Genomic DNA, 23,256 nt, shown 5'->3' on the forward strand with positions numbered 1-23,256 from the left:
CTGGCTAGCAGAGTTACAAAGACACTGCTGGAAAATGTAAGCTATCCCGTGCTTCGTCAGCTTCCACCAGGAAAGATCAAATGAGGCAGTTACAGCAGAGATTCATGTTATGGGCTTTTATGCAATACTTCTTGTATTTTCCCCAAAGTATTCTTTTTTTTTTTTCTTGCTGTGACCTACAGCATAAGGAATTATGGAAAATTCCAGAGCTGTAAATGCTGCCATTGTGGAAGTGAGGAAGCCTGAAAAAACTTCAGGCTCTCAAAATTGCACAGGGAACTGACTTTTAACTCATCTCTTTTATTAAAAAGCAAGCAAGGACTGTTTCCATCAGGAGGCTGGGAAAACTGGGTCATGGTTCTGACCAAAGTGGTGTCATCTGGGGAGTAATCAATGAGAGATTTCATGTTTATTTAAAGGTTTTAAGACACTTTGAATTGAGAGCACAAGGCAACCTTAAAGATATAATGTTGCAGTGCCTTGAATATAAGGAGGTTTTTTTGTGTTTCTGTGCAGCCTCAAGGGAGCTCCTATTTGATTTGTCTCTATTGGTGGTTCTGGCAGGCTAAATGTAGCCAACTGTGCTGTCTTTCCTCTTTGAACTGCTCAAACAGCACATGGCTGTCAGTTTGCTTAGTAGAGTTGCACTGGAAATTTTTTTATTCTGTTATTTGTTGTTTTTTTCTGTGTTAACCCACCACCGGTTCCTGAAGCTCAGGAAGTGTTTGGTGCCTCTTGCCCTTGTGAGGCAGTCAGCTGAGGCATATTTTGTCTGATGGTTTCTCAGGAAGCCACACACACACACTGCAAACTGGGTTAGAAGTTGTGTCAGCTATTGGTTGGGATGTTTTGTAGACCAGCTTCTGCTCTGAAGTGTCTGAGCAATCCTTTCACTGAGATCCCTGCACAGGATTATCAGGGTCATATTTGCTCCTTAGGATCCAGTGAATGTTTTCTGCCTGAAAGGTGAAGGACAGATTCTTAGCACATACCTAGCTTTTTTGAAGGCTGTGGCCAGCACAAGACATCACTAAATATTCTCCTCAGTAGAGGCTGCCGACATTCAGCTTTGTTTCAGAGAAGATTACTTGTAAGGTAAAGCTTTATACCAGGTAGGAATTTTCTATACATCTACACCACTTCATCAAGGTCAATGGAATTCAAGTGGTTCAGCTGAAACCAGAAACTGACCTGCAATTCCAGCAGTGTCGTCACTGTACCACTTATTAAAGACCAGAGTTTGGAAGCATTGGGGTTTTGCAGAGCTGGAGGGACTTTGCACTAGCATGGTTAAACAGCTGGCTGGTGTTATCCACTAATTCTCTGGGCAGCCATAGCTTTGAACTCACTGCTGGAAGTTCAACCTGACCCTGAATATCATGTGTTGTTCAATAGGAGGGCATGTAGTTTGAAAATATTTCACTTAAACAACAGGTTTCTAAGAAATAGAGATCTTGAATGTGTAAATATGATAGATAGTTAGGGGCTGAAGCAATGTGAGCTGTGCAGAGGACATGAAGCTATTAGCTGCAATTATGAGATCAGATGCTCTCTTCTATTCAAGTGGTGAATCTTTCTAAGAGAAATGACATTGGACTGTAAAACTCACTCAGCTCTAATATTGGTAAAGTGGAGAATCCCAGACAGACCTATGTGAAAAGCTGTGCAGTGGAAAGCCTGCTGGCTTTTCTGTTGTGCTGCATGCATCAACTGCATTTGCTGGGAGAAACTTTGAAAGATTCTTTAATCTTGCTGTGTACAAATATGGACCTTATAAGGAGAAATGCAAATTGTGCCTGTTTGCCAGATAAACTACAAAACAACCTCGGCAGACACTGTTCTCTTGGAAGATCAGTCTGTGCTCCATTGGCCCATTGCTGAAGAGGATCTGAAGAGGATGAACACCATCCTGTGCTGTTCTGGGGTGGTGAGCACTGTTGTTCCCTGTTCGTTGGAGAGCAATGGTGATGTGCTAGAATGATTCTGTACCTGCCTGCCTTCATGCTCCATCTGTTGAGCAATTCCCCTGGTATCTTCCTGCTAATTGCAGAAGTCATTTCTGGAAATGGCAGATAGGCTCCTAATCTGTTTGGACACTTCCCCTCCATGAATAAAGGCTACCTCTTGCAAATGTGTAGAGACATTCCCAAACCTTTTAGTTTTGGAAAAGCATTTTCCCTTCTGCTCCAGGTGGGAGCCATGCACACACCAAGCGTGCATTGTCTGCATGTGTCTTCAGGTGTCACAAGGGCTGCAGCCTATCTGCAGCATCAGCAGCGAGGGTCATGGCCTAAATATTAGTTAACCATTTTGTCAAATAAAACAGTAAAGCTTTAGCTAAGAACTTTTATTTTTATTATGTTTATTTAATACCTATATGGCACTATCAATAAACATGCCCTTTCCGGAGTATATAAATGATTACATTCAGTTTTCATTCTCCATGGTGCTGTTTCTATTGTCATCTCAAATACTTTTGTTCTTAAAGTTGATTTCAAAAAGGTTGTACATGCAAAGTGTGACTTTTCAGGCTTTTACTGATCTGTCACGCAGAGCTGACTAATAGCATATAACCGGGTTTTGTCTTTGCTTTGTGTGAATTTAGATTGTCTTTGATTAATTTTCCTGCAATCAGCTTTCTGTGAAAGCAAACGCTGCAGTGTCACTGTTGAGATATGTCAGACAGGTGACCTGTACTTCTGAATCACTGCACGTAAGACGAACCATCTTACACAGAAGACAAAGCACTTTTGAAAGTTTTGCTGTGAGATATGATGATGATTCATGATCTGTCACCCTGAAAGTTCCTCTTGAGGACAAAAGCCACTAAAACTTCTCTGCAGGTCACAGATCTTGTGGTAGTATATATTTTTTGGTTTAACTGCACTGGCTAAAGTTTGCCTTGACCCCTTGTTTCTTTAGCTCGCTGCATGTGCAAGTGTTCTCTCCTGCTTCCCAGGGTTGACTAAGCAACATGTTTTAGTTTAGGTGAAAGGTGTAGCTCTGGAAAGGTGTTAAGCTGAGAGGGAGCACAGTGAGCAGGATGGCGAGGAGCAAGCAGGCAGTGCACAGTCCCTGCTGCCCTGCCAAGTCCGGCAGACACGGCTGTCACTGCCACCACAGTGGAGTTGCTTGTTGTGCCAGACTGCCTTCCACTTTTGTGTCCTAACGGGATCCAAGCAGGCTCATGATTTAAATTGCTCTCAGCTGATTTGAATGGGAGTTTTGGATGCCAAGATCCCACTAATAGGGTAGTTATAGGGAATAGAGTAGCCCGTCTCCTCCGCACCAGTCCTGCTGATGGGCGCTCCATCATGCAGCCCTTGTCCTCTCCAGCACAGCTGCTGGGATTTCTGTAGTTCTTATGGGTGTCAGGAAACCATATGCTGAAGTGCTACCCAGCCTGCTTGTGGGGAGTTTCCTACCAGTTGGAAAATGTAAATTCAGTCCAAACTGTCGCTGCTGAATCTTTGCTTATGTACACTGGGAAATTCAGAGTAATGTGTGATGCTTCAGAGTAATGGAGCAAAAAATTAGCAGTATGTGTTTATTATTTATGCTCCATAGTAATAACTTGTGTTTACTGTATTTTACCACTGAGGTGTGCATGCTTTTAATTACTTTTCATTACTTTTTCCTTTTCTTCTTTATTGACTTTGAATTTACTTTGGATGTTTACACTTGATAGTGCTTGATGAAAGAGATGAATGTATATACATTCATGCAGAGGAACAGACTCTTCAGAAATATATTTGGAGTATGGGGGATATGGAGATAGATCTTGGAGAATTTTGAAGGATTGCAACAAGCAACATGCCAGTGTGTTTTGCTGAAGTGACTTATTACAAACTTCAAAAAAAAAAAAAATATATTGTCCCTAGCAGTGTTCCTATCCGACTGTTCCAGTAGTGTGTTCTGAGGTTGTTTGGCTTTATCCCCTCCTGCTTCACCCCTAGCTCAGATGATGATCAAGACTCATGGAACAAAGGGAAAGAGGAGTTAAATACTCCACCTTTTGCATTTCTCCAATTCTTTGATTCTTTCACCCCCTGACATAGGGGTCAGGTGATGCTTCTCCCCCATGGGGCATGCGGAATCACTCCTGCCTCTTGTGGGGGATTTCCATGTGCAAGGGAACCCCCTGAAGCAGTGAGGTTGAGCTTTTTGCACAGTTTGAGCTTCACAAGGCAAGAGCTTGGGCAAGAGAAATTACCTTTCAGCATTAACAAGGCTTTCACACTACAGAAAAACAATCTTCTGCTTTGCTGTTGTTGAGAGGAGCCATAGCTGGAGCCTCAAGAGGTTTCTAGGCTTTCAAGGATCTAAACACTAATTTAGTTTAGAGAAGGGTTGGATCATAGCATTTCTGTCTGGTTTAGTAGCTGGATGCCTTGCCCTATTTATTTTATTTTTGATTTCTTGTTTTATAGGCACCTGCATAGCACTTTGGACAAGCATTAGACTTTTTTTTGAAGTGGTGACCTCCTCCACCAAGTCCTGCATGCAGAAGTTGGCAGGCTCTGACCCCTGTTGGAGCCTGCGTTGCTTTTGAGCACATAGGGAAAGAGTTTATTTTCTGTAACTTTTGAAAACTGAAGACCTGCTCTATCTGGGCAGCTCACATTCTACTAAGCTTTCTACTGGGAGAATTTATTGGAAGCAAGCATGTTTGGGTTTTTTCCCATTCCTTTTGTTCTTCAGGATACATAATGAAGAATGCTCCGGCTTTGCCAGTTAATTGCTTCATGGCTGTTATTTGTCAATTTGCCAGCAGGTTTCTGCTTAACTGCTGCTATTTGACATTGCTGAAACACAAATGCAGAATGATTGAGTTGCCAACATATCATTGAGTCTTCTGCAAGGGGGATTTTCAGCATATTAACGCTTCAGGCTTTCACGTCAGTATTGATTGCTGAAATAGAAAAGAAACCTTTGGCAGTATTCAGCATCGTGCCAGCATGGATTTAGTGGCAGGAAAAAGAAACTGGCTGTTGCCATTGACTGTGACTTCATCCCTTCCTTTCTTCCTCTCTTAATTTTTTTTATTTCTATACACACCCACACAGAGTTCTGAAATTTAATACACATCATAGCCAAATGCCAGTTAGCTTCACAATAAACCAGCAGGGCAAATCAGCTACTTGATGCAGTCAGATGTCGAGGCTGTTTAATTTTGCAGCCACCTGCGTTGTGCTCGACCAGATTTCATGGCAGCTGGGGAGGGGGTTGATGGCAGGGGGTTCCTCACAGTGAAGCACAGGTCAAGAGCTGAGTTGGAGGAAGGCAGTGTGGTGGTGGTCTCTGCTGAGCTCCTCACAGGACAGCCAGGCCGCCACCACATTTGTCCCTGGATGCAGGAGTGGCAATTGTGAGGCTGAGTGGCGTGGGGAGAGAAGCAGCATGATGCTGCTGGGGCCAGGCTTGGAAAGGGAGTTCCCCTCCCTGGACATGATGAGGCAAAAGATGCCAAGATGGGGCCCCATGGATGAGCAGGGACTTAGGTGGTGGAGCAGGGGATGAAGTGCATGCTGAGGATGTAGTGCAGAGGCTCAGTGTTGTCCACCAGCAGTTGCTGTGGCTGTGCTCATGCATGGAATGGGCACAGGAAGGGTAAGGAGGTTTTGCTCTGCTGAAGCTGGGAGCAAGAGGAAGATGTGAGCCTCCTGAGGAAGATGTGAGCTGGAGAAACATCTCTATGTGCTTTGCCTCGCCTGAACCTTGCCTGTCTCTGCTTTGCTTAAGTATGATCTCTGGGATGATACTTCATATCCTGGTTTAGATTAGAAGGTTTTGTAGGAAAGACCGCATGGACATTCTGAAGAGGATGATTTCTGACTGAAATGCTGCTGCAGGGAACAAAGACCTGAGGGGAAATAGGACAGGGCATGAGCCGAGGTTTTGAACATCAAATGGGAAGGCCATGCTCACCAGTAGGGCCTGGGGAGTTTGAATGTCAGTCGGATATCAGTCCTGACCAACCTCTTCTCCTTTGAGTTGGGAAAGTCGAGTGAAGAAGAGGGGAGTAGATAGGCCAGAATTGTCTGCACAAAGATTGTTAGTGAGGAAGATAATCAAGATCAGAGGAAGGTTTCTAAGAACCACATTACAACTAGCAAACAGCAGCAGAGATTGTTCTTATTCTGTTTCTGAAAGATGCTTTTGCTCCCTCCTTTCAGATGTAGTTCAGAGGAACTTTTGGAATCTGATCTGCTTCTCACTTATGAATTAACCAAAAATAGGAATAACAAAGGGAAACTTCCAAAAATATCCTTCTTAGGAACCATTAATATAATGTGACCATGAAAAGTCCACTGAAATCTAGATCTTTTGGCCAGAATGTATAATCAAAAAAGCTTCAAGAGTTTGTCTTAAGTGTTTGGGGTTGGTTGGTTGGTTGGTTTGTTGGTTGGTTGGAGGTATTTTGGGTTTTTTTGTTTTGTTTTGTTTGTTTTTTTAATTGTAATGTGATATTAAATTTCTCTCTTTGGTTGATTTCAGCTGGCGCTTAAAGCTTTAGAACAGAGCAAGTAGCTTCAGTTGAAAAGGATTAGAGGACACTGGTACCTGGGCCACAGTAAATGCAAGGTTTCCATGGGACACTCAAATCAAAGTGGGTACATAGAGCCTTACAGAAAGGCTGGGAAATGTCTCAATGTCGGAGGGTATCTTTTCCACTAAATAACATGTTCACCTTAAAAAATTCCTCTACAGAGTTTTTAGTTGAAAAGCTTTGATTCAGAATTAGAAAAGCTGTAGCTGATAATTGGAACATTTTGTTTTGGAAGTCCTTCCCACTGCCAGTTGCCCAGATTTTCTCTGTGTAGGACAGCTCCTAGATGGCCCACAGATAAGCCCATGAAAGAGAAGAGGAACACAAGCATCTAAACTGCAAATTCCCACATTAAGGGCTCCAAATAGAACAATGCCAGATTTCAAATTTATGTCTGGCAGTTGGTTTGTTTTTTTTAAAACGCTTCATGTGCATCAGGTGAAGTTAAAAACAGAGACCTGAGCCATCTTCTAGCCAGACCAATTAATTATCAATAAAAGCCCAGCATGTGTTGCATAAGAATTTCATTGAAAAATCCACTTTCTTTTCTGTAGCACTAGGGGCTACTGTGTTGCTTTTTTACACAGTAAAATGAGGCTTGGGAAGAGAAAGTGGCTAAAAAGTAAAGAAAGTGATCCGACCTTGAATTGCTACAAAGATCTTGGGAATAGGAAGGTCCTGTCTAGGGGGAGTGATACAGAGCATGTTTGCCAGGCATGTTTCTGGATCAGCAGTGTGCACCTGGCAGAAATCTTACTCTTCCTTTGACAAATTGTCTTCTCCCAGCATGAATTAAAGTAATGGTTCTTTTATTTCTAAATTACTACAAGGCTCTGTAGTCTTTCATTTTAGTGTGTTTTTTTTTTTTTTCTAGTTTCAAATAAGTGATGCAATCTATGCCTTACCTAAGGAGTTTGATGGTATTGTATGCTTAATCTTTAAAATGCTGTGTAGGGGGGCAACGCTTTGCTTTCAAGGGAAATAACCATCCTGGCAGAGAGAAAAATATCAGTAGGATGCTGCCACTGATTTGGCAGGGACTGTTTGATGTTTTGTTAGCTGGCTGTTGATTGAATGCTTTTTTAGTTATGTTGGAAGGAGCTTCCAAAATAACTGGTCTTTAAGTGGGTAGCTCCATTCAGATGCAGCAAAATCCAGAAGAATACAGAGGACTTGCAAAGGAACTGCAAATTGCTAATGAGAAAAGTTAGAACTGGGGACACATCTGAAAGAAATTAAATCCCCCTCCAGACAACATGGATCGTGCTCTGAAGAGCTGTGCCTCTTTGCCTGTCTCCTTCAGTGTGGGCTGTAGGCAAAAAGATCTGTCACACAGCATTCCAAGACCCGCACAGCTACTAAAGCCTTTCCTAATAAAAATGAGTAAGTTAATGCCTGTGTGTGAAGGTGCATTGAAGAAGGTGACTCTTTGATCAGTGTGATGGTGTGTGCCTGCTGCAGTGACCATCTGGCGCCCAGGAGCGGCGGAGGCACCGGCAGGCAGTGCAGGCGGCGGGCTCTGCTTCTCCTCCTCCTGCCGAAAGATGCAGGTGGAAGAGCATAAATCCCAGCCCACCAGAACAGGTCCATTTAATGCACCCATCAGAATTGAAAAATGTCTCTGCTTGTGGCTTTAACAAATACCATGAAAAGTCATCCCAGCATCTCATTTTCTGGAAGCGCAGTGTTTCTGTCGGGCCACTCCACCTTCCCCCTGGGGAATGCATCTGAGTGTTATTTTAGGCACAGGAATGTCATCCAGAAGTACAGGCATAGGAAACACCTGCGGGAATACCAGGGTGTTTTATTAAATATAGCTTTACTTTTTCATTGTCCCTCTAGAACACCCCATTGACAAGCATGATGCACAGGGAACAGACTACTCAAAGGCATGTGTATGCAAAAAAAACGGTGTCATTTTTGTAAATACAACTCTGGAAATAAAAAGCAAAAACCTTCTTACAGAAGGTTGATTTTTAAGGATCCCTCTAACATCCCTTGTGTTATGTGCTGCTATGTATTTACAAGCTTACTCTTAGTTCAAATGTTAAAAAAAATGAAAAATGGTATTGGATAATACAGCAATACACCTTTTGCACTCCAGTATGGGTTAAAGAACTATAGGACCAAAGCAGCAGGAAGTTGTGTCCAACACAGTTGCCTCCTGCTCTGTGGGACTCAGCAAGAGGAGGAGCAAGTAGATGGGGAGGACAGGGGCTGCATAAACCAGTACTTCCACCAAAATGTTGTCCATGCAGTCCCAGGTGGGGTGAGATAATCTACCTCTCACTGGGACAAAATGAACTCTGGGAAGAATTCTTCACACTCAAGTGGCTTCCATCAAATAGGTTTCACTCTTTTATCATACCAAACAATGAACTTCTTAGGCTTTTTTTTTTTTCTCATGGGCCATGATTTTTTAGAAAGTTTGTTTAATTTTTTTTTTATGACAGTGAAAGTTCAGAGCTCTTTTTAGTTCTATAAGAAAGATTTGGGGCATTCTGCCTATTCCACTTTTCCACAAGGACATTAATTCATAAGCAACAAAGAATATTACAACTGTTTACAGTAGCCCTCAGTGAGCAGCATGAGATTTGGGGATTTTGAAAGAAATAAGAGTATTTGGTTACAGAATCAAAAGATAAAAAAAAGGCTTCAAACTCAAAAATGTTTGGAGATTCTCAAACAAACACAATGAAAAATTACCAATTTGCCAGCTTTTATAACCCAGTGAATCATCAGGCATGTATTGTTTTGTCTCTCTTCTGAGCTTCAGAAACCAAAGCAATGCTAAAGGTCAAAATGTCTAATATTTTGCCTTTTGACACATCCAAGTTTAGTTGTTTAAACATATAGTTCTGCTTACATAGGATGTTTTGCAAATTAAGCGATGCTGCTTGGTGGTGTAAGAGGCACTGCAGGTTTCAGCTGAGCTACATGGGATGGACAGTGCCTGATTTGATGTAACACACCTACTTTCTCTGGCTTGTCATCACCTCCATCCTAATTTTCCTGAGATCCAGCGTGTAGCATTATGGGGCAGTCTGCTGCAGTCATTGGGGTCATTTGGCAAATGACCATGCCTGATCAGTTTGCTTCTAGCTAAACAATGACTCTAAGAATGATATTGGTGCTGGCTGGAGATTACTTAAAGGTGTTTGTTTTGTTTCCCCAGAGTGTTTCTCAGCTTCCCTATGGCAAAGCCCTGTACACATATGAGGGAAAGGAGCCTGGTGACCTCAAGTTTAACAAGGGGGACATCATCATCCTGCGGCGCAAGGTGGACGAGAACTGGTACCACGGGGAGCTCAATGGGAACCACGGCTTCTTCCCCGCCAGCTACATCCAGTGCATCAAGCCCCTCCCACAAGCTCCACCTCAGGGCAAAGCACTTTATGACTTTGAAATAAAGGATAAAGATCAAGACAAGGATTGCCTGACCTTCACTAAGGTAGGAGACTAGGTTTTTTTAAAAATGTTCAGAAGTCTGCTTAGGTAGGGAGTGATGGGGCACATGCAGTGCTGGCAGCTGAGCCAGGAGCACAGGGATGCTGGGACTGGTGGGACACCTTCCTGGTCTTCCTGGCCTCCCTGGCCTACCCTGCACTCTGTGAGATTGTGCCATGGATAGAAAGGCTGGTGTAAAGCTAGTGAAGCTCAACAAGTAGAACTGGCTACACGCTTTCTGAGAACATTTTTTCCTTCTAAAAAGCATGCACTTCATCTGCATTGAAATGTTCCCCAGTAATTACTCAAGTTTCAGAAAAAAAACCCTAATGGAAATGTGTCTTTTAATGTTCCTTATTGAATCTGATCTTCCAGTGTTTTAAAATTGCATTCAGCTTCAAAATGTGTATTGCATCATACCACATACCAATTAGCAGTTGAAATAAACTGTCATCATAATAGTATTTCCTATTTTAAGACCATAAAGACAGTAAAAAGCAGACATTTAAAAAACAGTCTTTGGCAGTTTTTTTTTAAACCAAAATGTTCAATAAATTCCTGTTGAAATGAGAGAAAACTGAGATATTGTAATTTCCTTTGGATTTAAAACGTCACGTTTTCCCTTTCACCCCCACCTCCCCACCTGCTTTTTGCCTCCCACTCCCCTCCCTAGCAATTTGTGTTGACCTTAGATGGGTTTCATGGATATCAAGAAACCCACAGTAAAATAAAGCCTATCCCCTATTGTTAATTTATGGCAGTGAATGCCATGGAGAACCTGTTCATTGTCATTTTCTGTTTTATTTCAGCTGTCTGCGGCTGTTATAGTATCACATAAAGTAATAACAGTTATGCTGAAAATGAATATGAAATAGACGATAAAAATATCCTTCACCAGGATTTTACTGACCTCCTCTTTTGAAGCTACTTATTATAGCTGAATGAATTATTTGCAGCATATAATTTTCTCACCGAATGTAACATCTTTTTCACTCATGCAGTGTTTCTCAGCAGAATGCAATTTCCTAGACTGTATACTTTCTCATATTTATTTAACAAAGGACTTGTAAGCACTTTTGTTCCATAGCAAGTGAAGTGTTTGATTGCAAACACTGCAAACCCTGCGACTAGCCAGCCTCCCTGGAGCCATGAATCTCTGCGAGAAAGTGGGCTGCTCAGTGAGAAGTAACAGCCCTGCACTAACAGAAAGTTAGCCAGAAGTTACCTCTGAGACCTTATCAGTAAATATATATTTTCTGGTGCGTTGTTTTTCTCACTGCCTGCCCAGAGGTACACTGGTGACTTCTCTGAGATGCAGTCTTCCTTCTCTGCTCAAAGTATTCCTTGCTTGCTCAGTCTTAAGAAATTTAATAGGTATGCCAGGCAGTGTGGTCTTTTTTGCTACAGCAGGTCCTTTCTTAGACACTTTGGTGTTTGATATATTTGGTGCCATATATCAGAAAACCTCGTTTACAATAACTGCCTTTGTATAGTGATAGTTCTCATTTTCTTGGCTGTCCAGTGTCATTCTCACATAGAGCATTTCTTCCTGCTGTATAGCTCTACTCTCAATCTCTCAATTTTCCTTGTTTTCACCCCTTGTGTTACTGTCAGCATCCTTTTATCCCTGATGACTGTGTTTTCCCCAAGGGGGTTTGGTTTCTCTTCTGCTGCTATTTTCTTCTTTAGCTCCTTCCACTACACACACTGTCACCTTGTAACAGTTTTTATGTCCTGCCTATTGTTCTCCCTGACAGTGAATAATCTATTTTTCATCCTGGGACTTCACCGTCATTTTTTCATCAGTTTTCTCAATGCTAATTTTAGCTGTCACCTGTGCTGATGAAGGTTCCTGTTTAGCCCAGATTATAGATCATCTGCTGATGCAGTCAGTTCCTCTGCACAGAGTCCTGAGCCCTGCAGTGCTGTAGATGTGATTTGTAACTTTGAGCAATACGCATCACTCAAATGTCTCAGTTTGCATCTGAAGATGCTGGACCAGGTCTCAGTTTTATTTGCACTATTTGTTCCTTCCTCTGTCAGAGGAGTTACATTGGCATAACACTTACACAAACTAATATAACCTATTTGTGTACTGCAACTCATTTAAGGCCACTAGACACTTGTGATTGGATTTTATTTATAAACATAAAATAAAGAAGAGTTTTCCTCTAAAGAGAAGCTACAAGAAGGAAACACAAACATGGGGATATTCTGTATAATTTTGTTTTGTTGTTCTTTTTCTGGGCTTTGCTTTGTCCCATCCTCCTTTTACTATGCACTCAAAAGAAAACAAAGGAAGGATATTTGGTTTTTCCTCTTGCTAATTTGTTTTGTTACATTTTTCAAAATGAAAATGCTTCATTGTTCCAGATGTGTATTGCAAGGAAATGAAGTCTATATTATACAGTACTTCATGAGGAGTGCTGCAGGGTGCTTCTGCCATTTACCTATCTCCTGTAGATACAACACTCTCCAAATAGAAGGCCAAAGATGTAAATGTAATTTATATAATAATTTTTAAAAGTAATTTATATAATACTTTTTATTTGTAAGAATAAAATCAGGAGGGGCTGAGAAAAATTTGTTTTGAGTATCCAGTGCAAAAAACAAAGCTCCCACATTCTTTTGCACCATTTGGACTGCTCCCTCAAGTCCTCTTCCTAGAGAAGCCATACATACAGGCATAGGGTCTCACCTCTGTTCTCTCCTCTGTGCTGTCTGTAAGATGATAGAACTTAGCCAGATTTCCTACTTAGTATGTTTTCCCTCAGTGTTTGGTAGATTAGCCAAACCAGGCAGTTATTTTTTCTCTGTAACAACTGGTTCCAGCATTGTGCACCAATTTAGTGCCAGTAGTTTCAGAAGTTCTGCTCCTGATGTTCTTTAGTGTAGTTGGGATCGTGCTGTGGCCTACAGATCCTAATTGCATGCTCTTGGGAAATACTTACTGGCTCGGCTTTCTAATCTCTCCCAACGTGGTACCACAGTATGGACATGGGACCCTGCTGTCTCTGTCTTAAAAAATAATCTATCCTCCTCTGGGCTGTGAACACTGGTACAGAGCACATTCAAGAGGATTCTGCTCTCAGGTATAGCAGTGCAAATCATAAGTAGTTGCAAGGCTGTCTGTGTAGCTGCTCCAGCCTTACCCTGAGTCCAGTTTCAGCCCACATGTTTGTTTTGGTGTTTGACCACCTTTTGCATGCACCTCCACAAGGCCATCAGAAGGTTGAGCGATGGTGGTTGATGAGTCTTAAACCTGTCAAGGTAGCATCAACTGTTCACCATGCTTCATTTCATCACATTTTTAATAACATAACTGTTTCCCTCCTTTTCCAACCCTTTCAATCCCAGCCCACAGTGGTGTCTAACAAGAGCCGTGCCAATCTCAGAACCATCACATCCAATACTTGTTCCTGGCTGTGGAGCAGCCCCTTAGCACTCAGTTCCAGCAGAATTTGCTGTTCACAGAGGGACCATCCCAGCAATAGCTGGTGACAGGGATTCTGGTGCCAGCTGGCAAGCGCTGTCTCTGGACTCAGCAAGCCCCACGTGGTGCCATCCTGCCGTCACTGCGATCTCCCCAGTGCTCTAGATGGAGTAGTTATCTCTGCAGAATAGCAGGCACAGCTGCTCTGTATTGCTTCGTTAATGGCCATTAATGACTAGAATAAAAATCAGGCTGTGAATCATGACTGTTATTGGACACAATTTTGTGCTGTTTTCTCAGCAAAAGGATTCATTTCTCTGTCAATCAGATAGCTTTTTAAGTGATTTATCTTTGACTTCTTTTCTGATAATGATTATAAACTGGAACTGCAGGTCCCACATGCCTGTCACAAGGCTGATCCAGCCCTGATGAAAAGAGAGAAACTCAAGCAAGAAGGAGAGAGCAAATAATTAAAGGGTCTAGCAACAGGCATAAAAGGAGCACGACATATCTTTGTCCAAACTATAGTGGATACCATTGGCTTTTGAAATGAGATTTGAGGCTTGGATTCCTTTATGCTGCCTGGAAATCAATTTAGTCAATGTGAAATAGTGAAGTGGTATGCCAAGAGATCTGTGGCGTTTTGCTATTCATGATCCTTTTGGGAACCTTTCTAGGAATTTATAAGTAGCACGGCTATCCAACTAATATAAGGGTCTAAAATAGTTCATGCTGAAGCTTTCACCAGTTCACTGTTATAGAATGATGTCGTTGGCTGCAAATTCAAAGAAACTTTCTAGTAATAAAAATATTTCAAAAGATTTTTTGGGATTTGCTGTAATTCTGAAGATTTTCAACACCCTTCTTAAAACTAATTATGTAATGCAAATTCTCAAGAATTTGCACTTTGCTCTCCCACAAAGATACTAATTTTGAATGTCAGCATATCTCAGGGTGCATTTCTCATATAGGACCATATTCAACAGCCAGACTTGGCTGAGCCAAATGAAGTTCAGTATATGGAAATGCTTCCAGATTTCATACATCCACAGAAGGTAAAGTTGAAAGGGATCTTCAAAGGTTAGCCATTCCCCACCCCATCCTTGAACTAAGTCAACACAGGATAAACCTTTCCTGCCAGGTGTCTGCACAGCCTGTTCCAGAGATGGGATTGCACAGTGCCTCTAGCAAAATCTGGTCAAAAGCTTCTGGGGTTTCACAGTTCAATATTTTTTTTTAAATTTCTTACATGTGTAAATAGTTGCAAATATATATACATTGATATGCAGTGCTGGGTTAATGGTTGATCTTAGAGGTCCTTTGTAACCTGAACAATCTATGATTCTATTCATTCCCCATGTGTATGCACTTACACACACATGAGATTATATATGTGCATGTAGTGTAGACTACATCACATTTTGTGTTTTTAAAAAACTCTTCTGGGGAAATAGCTGAGCAAATATAAAAAGTAGAAACACTCATAGCAGGTCCCTGAAGTGATGCAGTCATTTCTTTTCCTCGTTTACACCCTTTACCTAGATTCTAAATTTATGCTAATCGGTCTTTTGTAAGAGTGTGTGGAAGCTTTGCAGAGATGCATTACTGTCAGTTCTTTAAACAGATCAAAAATGGTCTGTGCAGACAGGGCTTTGGAAGGGAATGCTGTCTGTTTCTTCAGGAAATTAAATGCACAAATTCTTTTTGCATCCTTCCAGCTGTAATAAATAGCTGAAGGACTCAGTTTGTAGCCGTTTCTGTGAGCTTCCCCCTAATGGATCATTCAGATGAATAATGCAAAGGAAACATTTAAACTATTTCAGAGTGCATGTATTCAAAATGCACATGTTCAAAAACTACTAAGTACATCACATCTCTGTTCTGGTCATTTTTCTATCAAGGCAAATTCATGGTCTGAACATCCTGGATCAGGAATTTGTGGGATTTTTCTATGTGAGAAGTATCTGCAAAAAAACCAGCTGCCCTTGCTTGGCCACTTGACATCAGTATCTTGTTACATGGAGTGTGGTGGACCATACATAGCTCTTATTTTCACAGAGTGAATAGTGGAAATAAAGTGAGATCGGCAGGGAACTCTGTCTCAGCTTTCTGGAGAAAGAGATTTTCTTCTTTTTAGTAAATTCCTGCACAGGAGCAGAGAAAAATTGGAAGCCATGAGGGAACAAAGCTGACTTCCCAGCTTCTCTCAGCCCACTCCTTCCTTTTCTCATAGGACAGCTGAGCATCCAGGCAGAGCCCCACTGAGAGGGTTGCCTTCCACAGCTGTTGTAGAAAGCAGTGCTGGTTTAAGCCTGGGTTTAGTATGATGACCCCAGAAGAAAGGGGTGGTAGCAGAAATCCATTGACAAACTGAGTAGTTCAAACTGGGAAAAGTCAGGGTTTTGTCCTAGTCACTTGAGCTTTCCTTATGACTTGTACATTCTGGGTATGAACTATACCAAGTGAAAATTTGAGCAATATGAATCTGGTTTGTACTTTGCTTTATGGCTTGTTTTATAATCCCAAAGAAGTTCATAATCTGCTGAAATTCTTATAAAGTCCCCTGGATTAAATTTAATATCAAAATACCATCAGTTCTAGGAAATGAACTTGTATCTAAACTGAAGCTGATCAAACAGGTGAATGCAATTTGTATTTTTGACATGTTATCTTTGGCTTTTATTTGCTTTGCAGTTTTACCTTATAATATGTTTTTAAAGAAAAACTGACATTCAGTGTGCTAGCTGTGTAGGCTTGTTGCTGAGCACCTTGTACTATTCTTTTTTGGAAGTGTTTCCAGGACTACCTGTGCTGTACTGGTGCTTCCCTTTGAATTGTGTTCCAGAGCAGACAAGCATCACAACAGACCCTTGCATGCAGAGGGGCAACTTCATGCTGAGGAGTGTTCACCTATGATTTGTAGGTGACCTCTTGGGTCAGACATTCTTCTGTCCCCCTGATGAAGCCAGGAGTTACCTGTTCCCACCTGCTGTGCCCAGACCCTTGGAGCTGCTGACAGCCAGCATGAGCTGCACCAGTCTGCAGGGTGCTTCTGTGCACTTTGAGTGGGATGCCTGGGATAAGACACTGGGCCAGGGATGCTGCCAGCCCAGGATTCAGGAAACACTTTTACCTGGCTTATGACCTCCTCTCTGTACTCACTCTCTCAGCTATCATGTGGGTAACCAAAAATTGGCATCTTTCTGCTGAAAATATTTGATTATGTGTTTTGTGTATCTCTGATTTTAGGATGAAATTTTGACAGTCATCAGGAGGGTGGATGACAACTGGGCAGAAGGAATGCTGGGTGACAAGATTGGCATTTTCCCTATCCTCTATGTTGAGGTAAGTTTATAACACATGGTGGTGAATGCTGGTCTTGAAATCTTGTGGGGGCTTTGTGCCTACAAGGGCAGGATAACCTCAAATATTCTTAAATGAGAAGGATGAACTAAAACAGAATTACTGAAAAGGGAATTGTTTTGGTTGCTGTCTGCTAAGGCACTATGGTGGTACACCCATTTCAATTTAAAGTGGTCAACAAAATATGCTCCATGAACTCCTTCTAAAGGCTTCCCCTTTGGTGTAATCTCCAAATTGCAGAGGGGAAACAAGGGAGGAGGACTGTCTACCATGCACACATCTGAGGAGAGATGAGTTTTGGGCTGGTGGAGAGCCATGATCTAAATGCACAGACCTTCAGAGCAGTCTGTGTCTCAGCAGGGGACACCTGCTGAGGGTGACCTTTGCCTCAGCAGGGGCTCAGGCACCTCCACCCATGTGCCCAAGGACTGTCATTCCATGTGCCAGACCCATCTTTATCCTGATGGGTCTGGCACATGGAATGTGCCATTTCCTGTTGTAATTTCCACAGGATTCTTCTTTCAGAGTAAATGCTGAGACTTCACTTCTTCTGTGCAGACCTGTGGTTCCACCTCTCCCCACTGCTGCCCTCCTCCTGCTTGGGTCAGATGTTGCTTGGGTCCAGGGCTGCAGTGGTGGCCCTGCTGGTGCAGCTCTGTTGTCCAGGTGCCAGGCAGTGTCCTCAAAGAGCTTTCCTCCCTCATGGATGAACCAGGGGTCTGAAGAGCAGATGGGCACCACATGCATGTATATTTTTGTGAGGTGCTGCCACTCTGCACCCAGTACTCAGAGCAGCATCTCCCTAACTCTGCTTCCAGACATTGTCTGGTGCCTCTCTGCAGTGAAGAATCTCTTGTGCCCACAGCAGAGCCTGCTTTACTGTGTGTGGCTCTGGTGCCTGCCTCCAAAATTACTTCTCCAGTTTTCTTAGTGATTGGAGACAAAATAGAGATAATTAGTGCCTGACTACCTAATTATTAACTCTGACAATGACCAATTTGGAATAAACTGTCATTAATATACATTGCATTCCCACAGTTGACAAGAACAATAATATTAACACCAGAATGTGTAGGAGCCGTTATTGGGAAACCAGCTGCCTCACATAAGTTAATGACTAGTTTTCTTCTATTCTGAATGTGTGAGACATGTTCAGTTTGTTGTGATTAAATGAGAAAGCTGGGTTTCTCCCAGATTTCATCCTTTTCCCCTTCGTCTTCTTGTCCCAGGAAAGTGCAATGTTACTGTCCTGAATTTTGCTGCTGAAGGAGAGAACTTGGGACCTCTGCACAGCCAGCCACCATTGCACCTCACCACCTTTCCCCAGCTCTAGTTTCATCTGTAGGCTGGTACTGCCTACGCACTGTGCAGCATCCTGATCCTTCTCCCACTCCTAGGTATCTGTTCTCCATAATTACTGCTCTTGAAGGGTGAAGGGCTCATAACCTCAGAAGAACAGCCTGCAGGGAAGTCTTGCTGGAGACTTGCTGAAGTTCTCCAAGCACTAGCACATCCTGGGTGGCCACAGAGGAGCGGGAGGTAGCGCTGTGCAGGGTCAGAACAGTGATGCTTGCAGATTCTAAAGAGATGCAAACAGCCAGGTAGCCAGCACCAGGGACCAAGAACATGTGCAGCAAGGTCTGCCTGCATATACATTCATACCAGATACACACACAGAGTAGGTAAGGTAAGTACAATTGTATATACACTTATGTGTATATTCATGTGCATACACACACATGTATTGTATCTGTATAAATTTGAAACCTGGAGAATTGAAAGGCCTATTCAAATGAGATGCTTGGGTGCCATGGCATATTTGTGCAGTGGTTTATAAAACCAAAGGGAAGTGATCCTCCAGACTACAATATTGGACACCTGTTTTATCCACATAGTGGATGAAGGCCTTTTTTTGAATATGAGATGAGCTTATGCAAGCATTCAAGTTATACAATTATGTTGCTGTTGCCAGCTTCAGATGTTACTTTGCATTAAAAATTAAAAGGAATCAGCAGGTCAAGTCCCAAAGAAGCTTTTAAAATCTCAGTGCTGATATTTATAAAATAAATCCGTTAAACAAGTAGTACTTGAATCTAAAAACACTCCTCAGGTCTGTCTAAGTCCATTAGGTGGTTTTCAAAATCTTGGCAAAATGTGTAGAATAAGCAAAGTTTAATTCTCACAGTAGCCTTCCATTTGTGTCAGTTGTTTGGCTGAAGTGTGTGGGATTTCACATGGCATCCTAAGCCCTGCACTCTGGACAGAGGGAATTCCAGCTTGGCAGGCTCTGCTGTCCCCAGTTGCTCCCATGCCCAGACAAGAGCTCTTACCCTTGCTGTGCAAGCCAGAGCTTTGGAAAACAAGCTGGTCACTGAGGACCTCAGGGTTTAACGTGCCAGGGCTACAAACAGTGCATATAATCCTTGTTTTGGCCCCTGTGGCAACACTTTGTCCTGGCAATGTTCTGCTTTACCCTTCACACAGGTGCTTGCACAAAAGGCTTTTGCAGGGGCTTACAAAGCTTTTGCAATGGGTGGTGAGGAGGGGTGGTTAGCAGATTCCTCACCAGGACACCACTTCTGTAAAGGAAGGTTTTAGAGCCAGATCCTGGTGGCAGAAAGAGGCACAAAAAACCAGCAGGTATCAAAATACACCTTGCCCCTGAAGTGTTTTAGAAAGTCTCTATCTCAGCATCATGTTTGGCTGTCTGTACAGCCATATGAATGTAATGTGCCATGGATCTTATTCTCTATTCCTTACAAGTGTTTAACAAGGGTGCTTGCATGTCTTCAGAGAGGCTTTTTCCTGCCTCTGTAGTATCATCTCTGTCCCAGCCTCAGAGCAGCTACAAGTGGATAAGGAACAAATATTCACAGCTCACAATGATTACCTTTACAGCACAAGTCACAAACAATATGTTCTGTCAGGGAGAGTTGGGACTATTGTTTCTTCTTACTTTGTTGCTGTCCTTCATCTTCAGCAGAAGTCATTTGGGCTGGTAATTTATGTTTTCATTTGTCTACAGAAAAAAAACCCACAACATAAAGAAATTGATCCTCAATGTGCCTTCTGTCCTGAAATAAACACCTTGTTAATAATCTGTATGGTTTAAAGTCATATTCTTGCTCTGAGATTTTTGGACCTCTAAGGAATTCAAAGCCCTGACAAAATTTCTTTTATTTTACTGTCGTCAAGCTAGCTCCTTCATTCTTAATAACTGCTGCTATTATTTCTGTTTGAAAGTTGTGTTCTGCTGCTATGTGCAAAATTGAGAATAATGAAGAATAAAGTGTGTCCTAATAGATTTAAGTAACTGGGAGTGAAATTTGAGGGCGATGGTGTGACGAGTATTTGGAGAGAGACATCATGCTCAGATGGGCAGGAACTGGAAATTCAAAAATCTGAGCTGTCAGAGCAAAATTTCTGCCTGCAGCCCCCAGAGCAAAGAAGAAGATTGACCAAGATCAAGAAGCCTTATGAATCAATGGTAGAGCATGGCAATTATGTTAGGCACTACTGTGACTGTGATATCAGCAAATTACAATTGATGAAGTGCCAACCCATTGTTATAATGTTTTATGGCAGCAGGAGCACTGAAAGCTGTGATTAAGTAATATTAGGAGCTTTAAAATTCTTTTTACAGAGCAGTGAAGCAGGGTAATGAGGATCTTCTCCTGTTCTTCACAGTTTAAAAGGAAGAAAAAAGTAGAAAGGAGGTCTAGGAGAAAGAAGGAGGAGGAGAATGGGCAGAGCCAATGGGTTCAATGCCCTAAAGCATAGGTCCAGAAGATTCCCCAGGGAAAATAATTCTTGCAAGTCCGGGTTTAAAAAGAGTTCAAGCAGAAGTGAAAATAAAACAAAATCCAAAGGCAAATGTATTTCTTAAAGAAAACAGTGATTTTCATTCCAAAATTATCTTTGCAGAGCAGACTATCCGTTCAAGTTTTGTGTTGTACTGTGGGATCTAGGAGTCATCCTAAAACAGCTTAACCACGGAGGTGAACCCAAGCACATTTACCAGGATCCCAGCTGAGGTTGTTCTGTGGTGTCACAGAGGCCATGTTCCCAGCAGAAGAAGGTCCTTAGCTGTGTAACCATGTACTTTGCTGAGGGTAGCCTTTAGCTAGCTGCAAATGATGCAGATGGTTTACCCTTTCAGTCTGGATGGCAGATTTTGTCTTTTTTTTCTCTATGGGCAGGTTCCCATCAGCCATTTCTTACTATGAGTCCCCAGTGGCAGTCATCACAGTTCTTTATATTATTGAAAACTCAGATGTGTCTGCATGTGTATTTCTAGCTCTAATAGCTATTTTGACCATTTTCAACAAATGATTGTTGTCCTGTCCACTTCTTGTCTATTTTTTTTTTCTCTCCTCAGTCTGTTTGGCTTCTTCTTTCAGCTGCAGGACATATGGGTCCCTATGGAACTCTCATAATTAATTCAACCTTGATGTCTGACCCATCATTTATTTTTGTGTGGTCTTGGTGGCAGCACACTCTGAATCTTTCTGAGTATCTTTTATGAAAGACTTCCAAAAAACCTGAAGCATTAGATGTTCATTAAATACTAATGTTTGTTTGGTGCCCTTTTCAAAAAGAATGTGCAATCTCTGTTTTAAAGGACCATCAAAATTGTTCATTTTAGCCTTGCAAGTATCATTTAATGTGAATAAAAATGGAATCTTTTGAAAGGTGGGTAGATTGAAACTAATGTAGATGATTTTAGAAAAGATGACTACTAAATCTCAGAGGAGCAAATTCATCCAAGTAGTAAGTAGGTGTAACACTAATGAGTTAAGAATTATACCCATTAACATCACAATTGATTTTTTCTGTTCTCTCTCCTTTTGTATGTCAGATAAAAATGGAATAAGAACCTTGTAAAGCTGACAATAATGTAAGCGTTAAGAGATGTTCAGCCAATTTCTGTTGAAAAGCTTTATTGATATGCATTCTCAAGTTTTGTGCATATACTGTTTTAATAATTTCATTTCTGCACCTTCATAGCTTCTAAAAAGTTGGTCCCACTTGTTTTTATTCTGTATAGAATATTAAGATACCAAGATTAAGATTATCAAGATACTTCTTGGTATCACATTTTTCTGTGAATGGAGTACAAAATACAGTTCTCATGTTTCCCATTCAAACTAAAACATGCAGAATTTGTGTTGTAGGCTGCAAGAGGGACCTCTGTTTTCACATCAATCCATGAATAAAAGTCATTGATTTAAAGCACTCTTACATGCATACAAAGTAAAATAATCTATGGAAGTTCAAATAAAGATTATATTAGTCAGGAAAACTAAGAGTATTAGCTGCAAGAGGTGAGAAAAAGATTAAATATACAACATATTACAGTATATAAATATGTATTCTTCTATTATATATCTATAATTTTTATATATACACATTATTTTTAATCTGTGGCCCATTTTTCTGCATAACAGCTCGATTTCTTATGTTCCCTTTTGCCTATATAAATAAAGAACCTTGTGCTCTTTGATTTAATTTCCTATGTAAAATGTAAATTAGTGTGACATTGGGCAGAAAATTTGTTTTCTTTAAACTTGACTGGTTTCTTTTAGCTTCTCTTGATTTCTAGCACCCTTCATAAAGTGATTGTTCATACAGATTCTCTAACACTTTTCTCCATCTTCAGGATACAAAACTGAGTTGCACCTTTTGACTTAAATGTCAGGTTTCCCCTGGACTAGCTGAGCACCTCAGCTCTCTAGACCTTTTCGTGTCACTCAGTCCCCTCAGGCTGTGTCAGGACAAGTCAAAGCAGGGCTGCTTTCTGGTTTCTTTGTCAGGGAACACCACATTTACACTGAAGTTCATCTCAGGTGGGTTCCACAGAGGGGAAGCCTGCACACAGAAATAGGTAGGAGTACTGTCACATTTGAGTCATCCTCCAGACAATTATGAGATCTGTGTGAGCCATGGTGAGAGTCAGCATGTAAATTTAGACACAGCTGTAGGTTGTGAAAATTTGCCTTTTGAGAACTGACAGTTTTAGTTACAGGTCTTCTCTTGATTTTACTCTTGCCTGCTTTCATTTGAATGAGCTCAAATTTATTTGGATTTATATGTTAAGACCAATATTTCTATTCATCAAAACCAGATCCAAGTTGTTATCACCTCTTATTGTTTCAGGGTGCGTTAAACCAGAAATTTGTCAGCTGTCATATCCAAAAATATCTTTTCCACCCACCCCTCCTAATTATGAGTAACATCTGAATTTCCTAGACTGTGTTTTGTAAAAATAACTCTCTGTAGCAATTTATAGCAAGAAACAGGTTTCCAGCACAACCAACTCAAGCACACCACCTTTGCACATAAGCCCAAAGTTTTCCTGAGTCTTTCAGAGTCATATGTATCAATTCTATATCTGCACAGGACAATTTTGAAGTGCTGCGGCTTCCTATATACCAAAAATTAGGTTCCTTAGGTATCTAAGCTG

The 23,256-nt window shown here is 41.5% G+C and overlaps 1 protein-coding gene across 1 annotated transcript in view; it reads left to right on the plus strand.

Annotated features, from left to right (window-relative positions):
- Positions 1-23,256, plus strand: part of SH3RF3 (SH3 domain containing ring finger 3) — a 246,380-nt gene that overhangs the window by 144,634 nt on the left and 78,490 nt on the right. The window contains exons 2-3 of the mRNA XM_050977714.1: positions 9,726-10,001; positions 16,680-16,775. Coding sequence (XP_050833671.1) covers positions 9,726-10,001; positions 16,680-16,775 — 372 coding nt within the window. The remainder of the gene's footprint in view (positions 1-9,725; positions 10,002-16,679; positions 16,776-23,256) is intronic.

Source organism: Serinus canaria, chromosome 1 (genome assembly GCF_022539315.1).
Source record: "Serinus canaria isolate serCan28SL12 chromosome 1, serCan2020, whole genome shotgun sequence".
NCBI lineage: Eukaryota > Metazoa > Chordata > Aves > Passeriformes > Fringillidae > Serinus > Serinus canaria.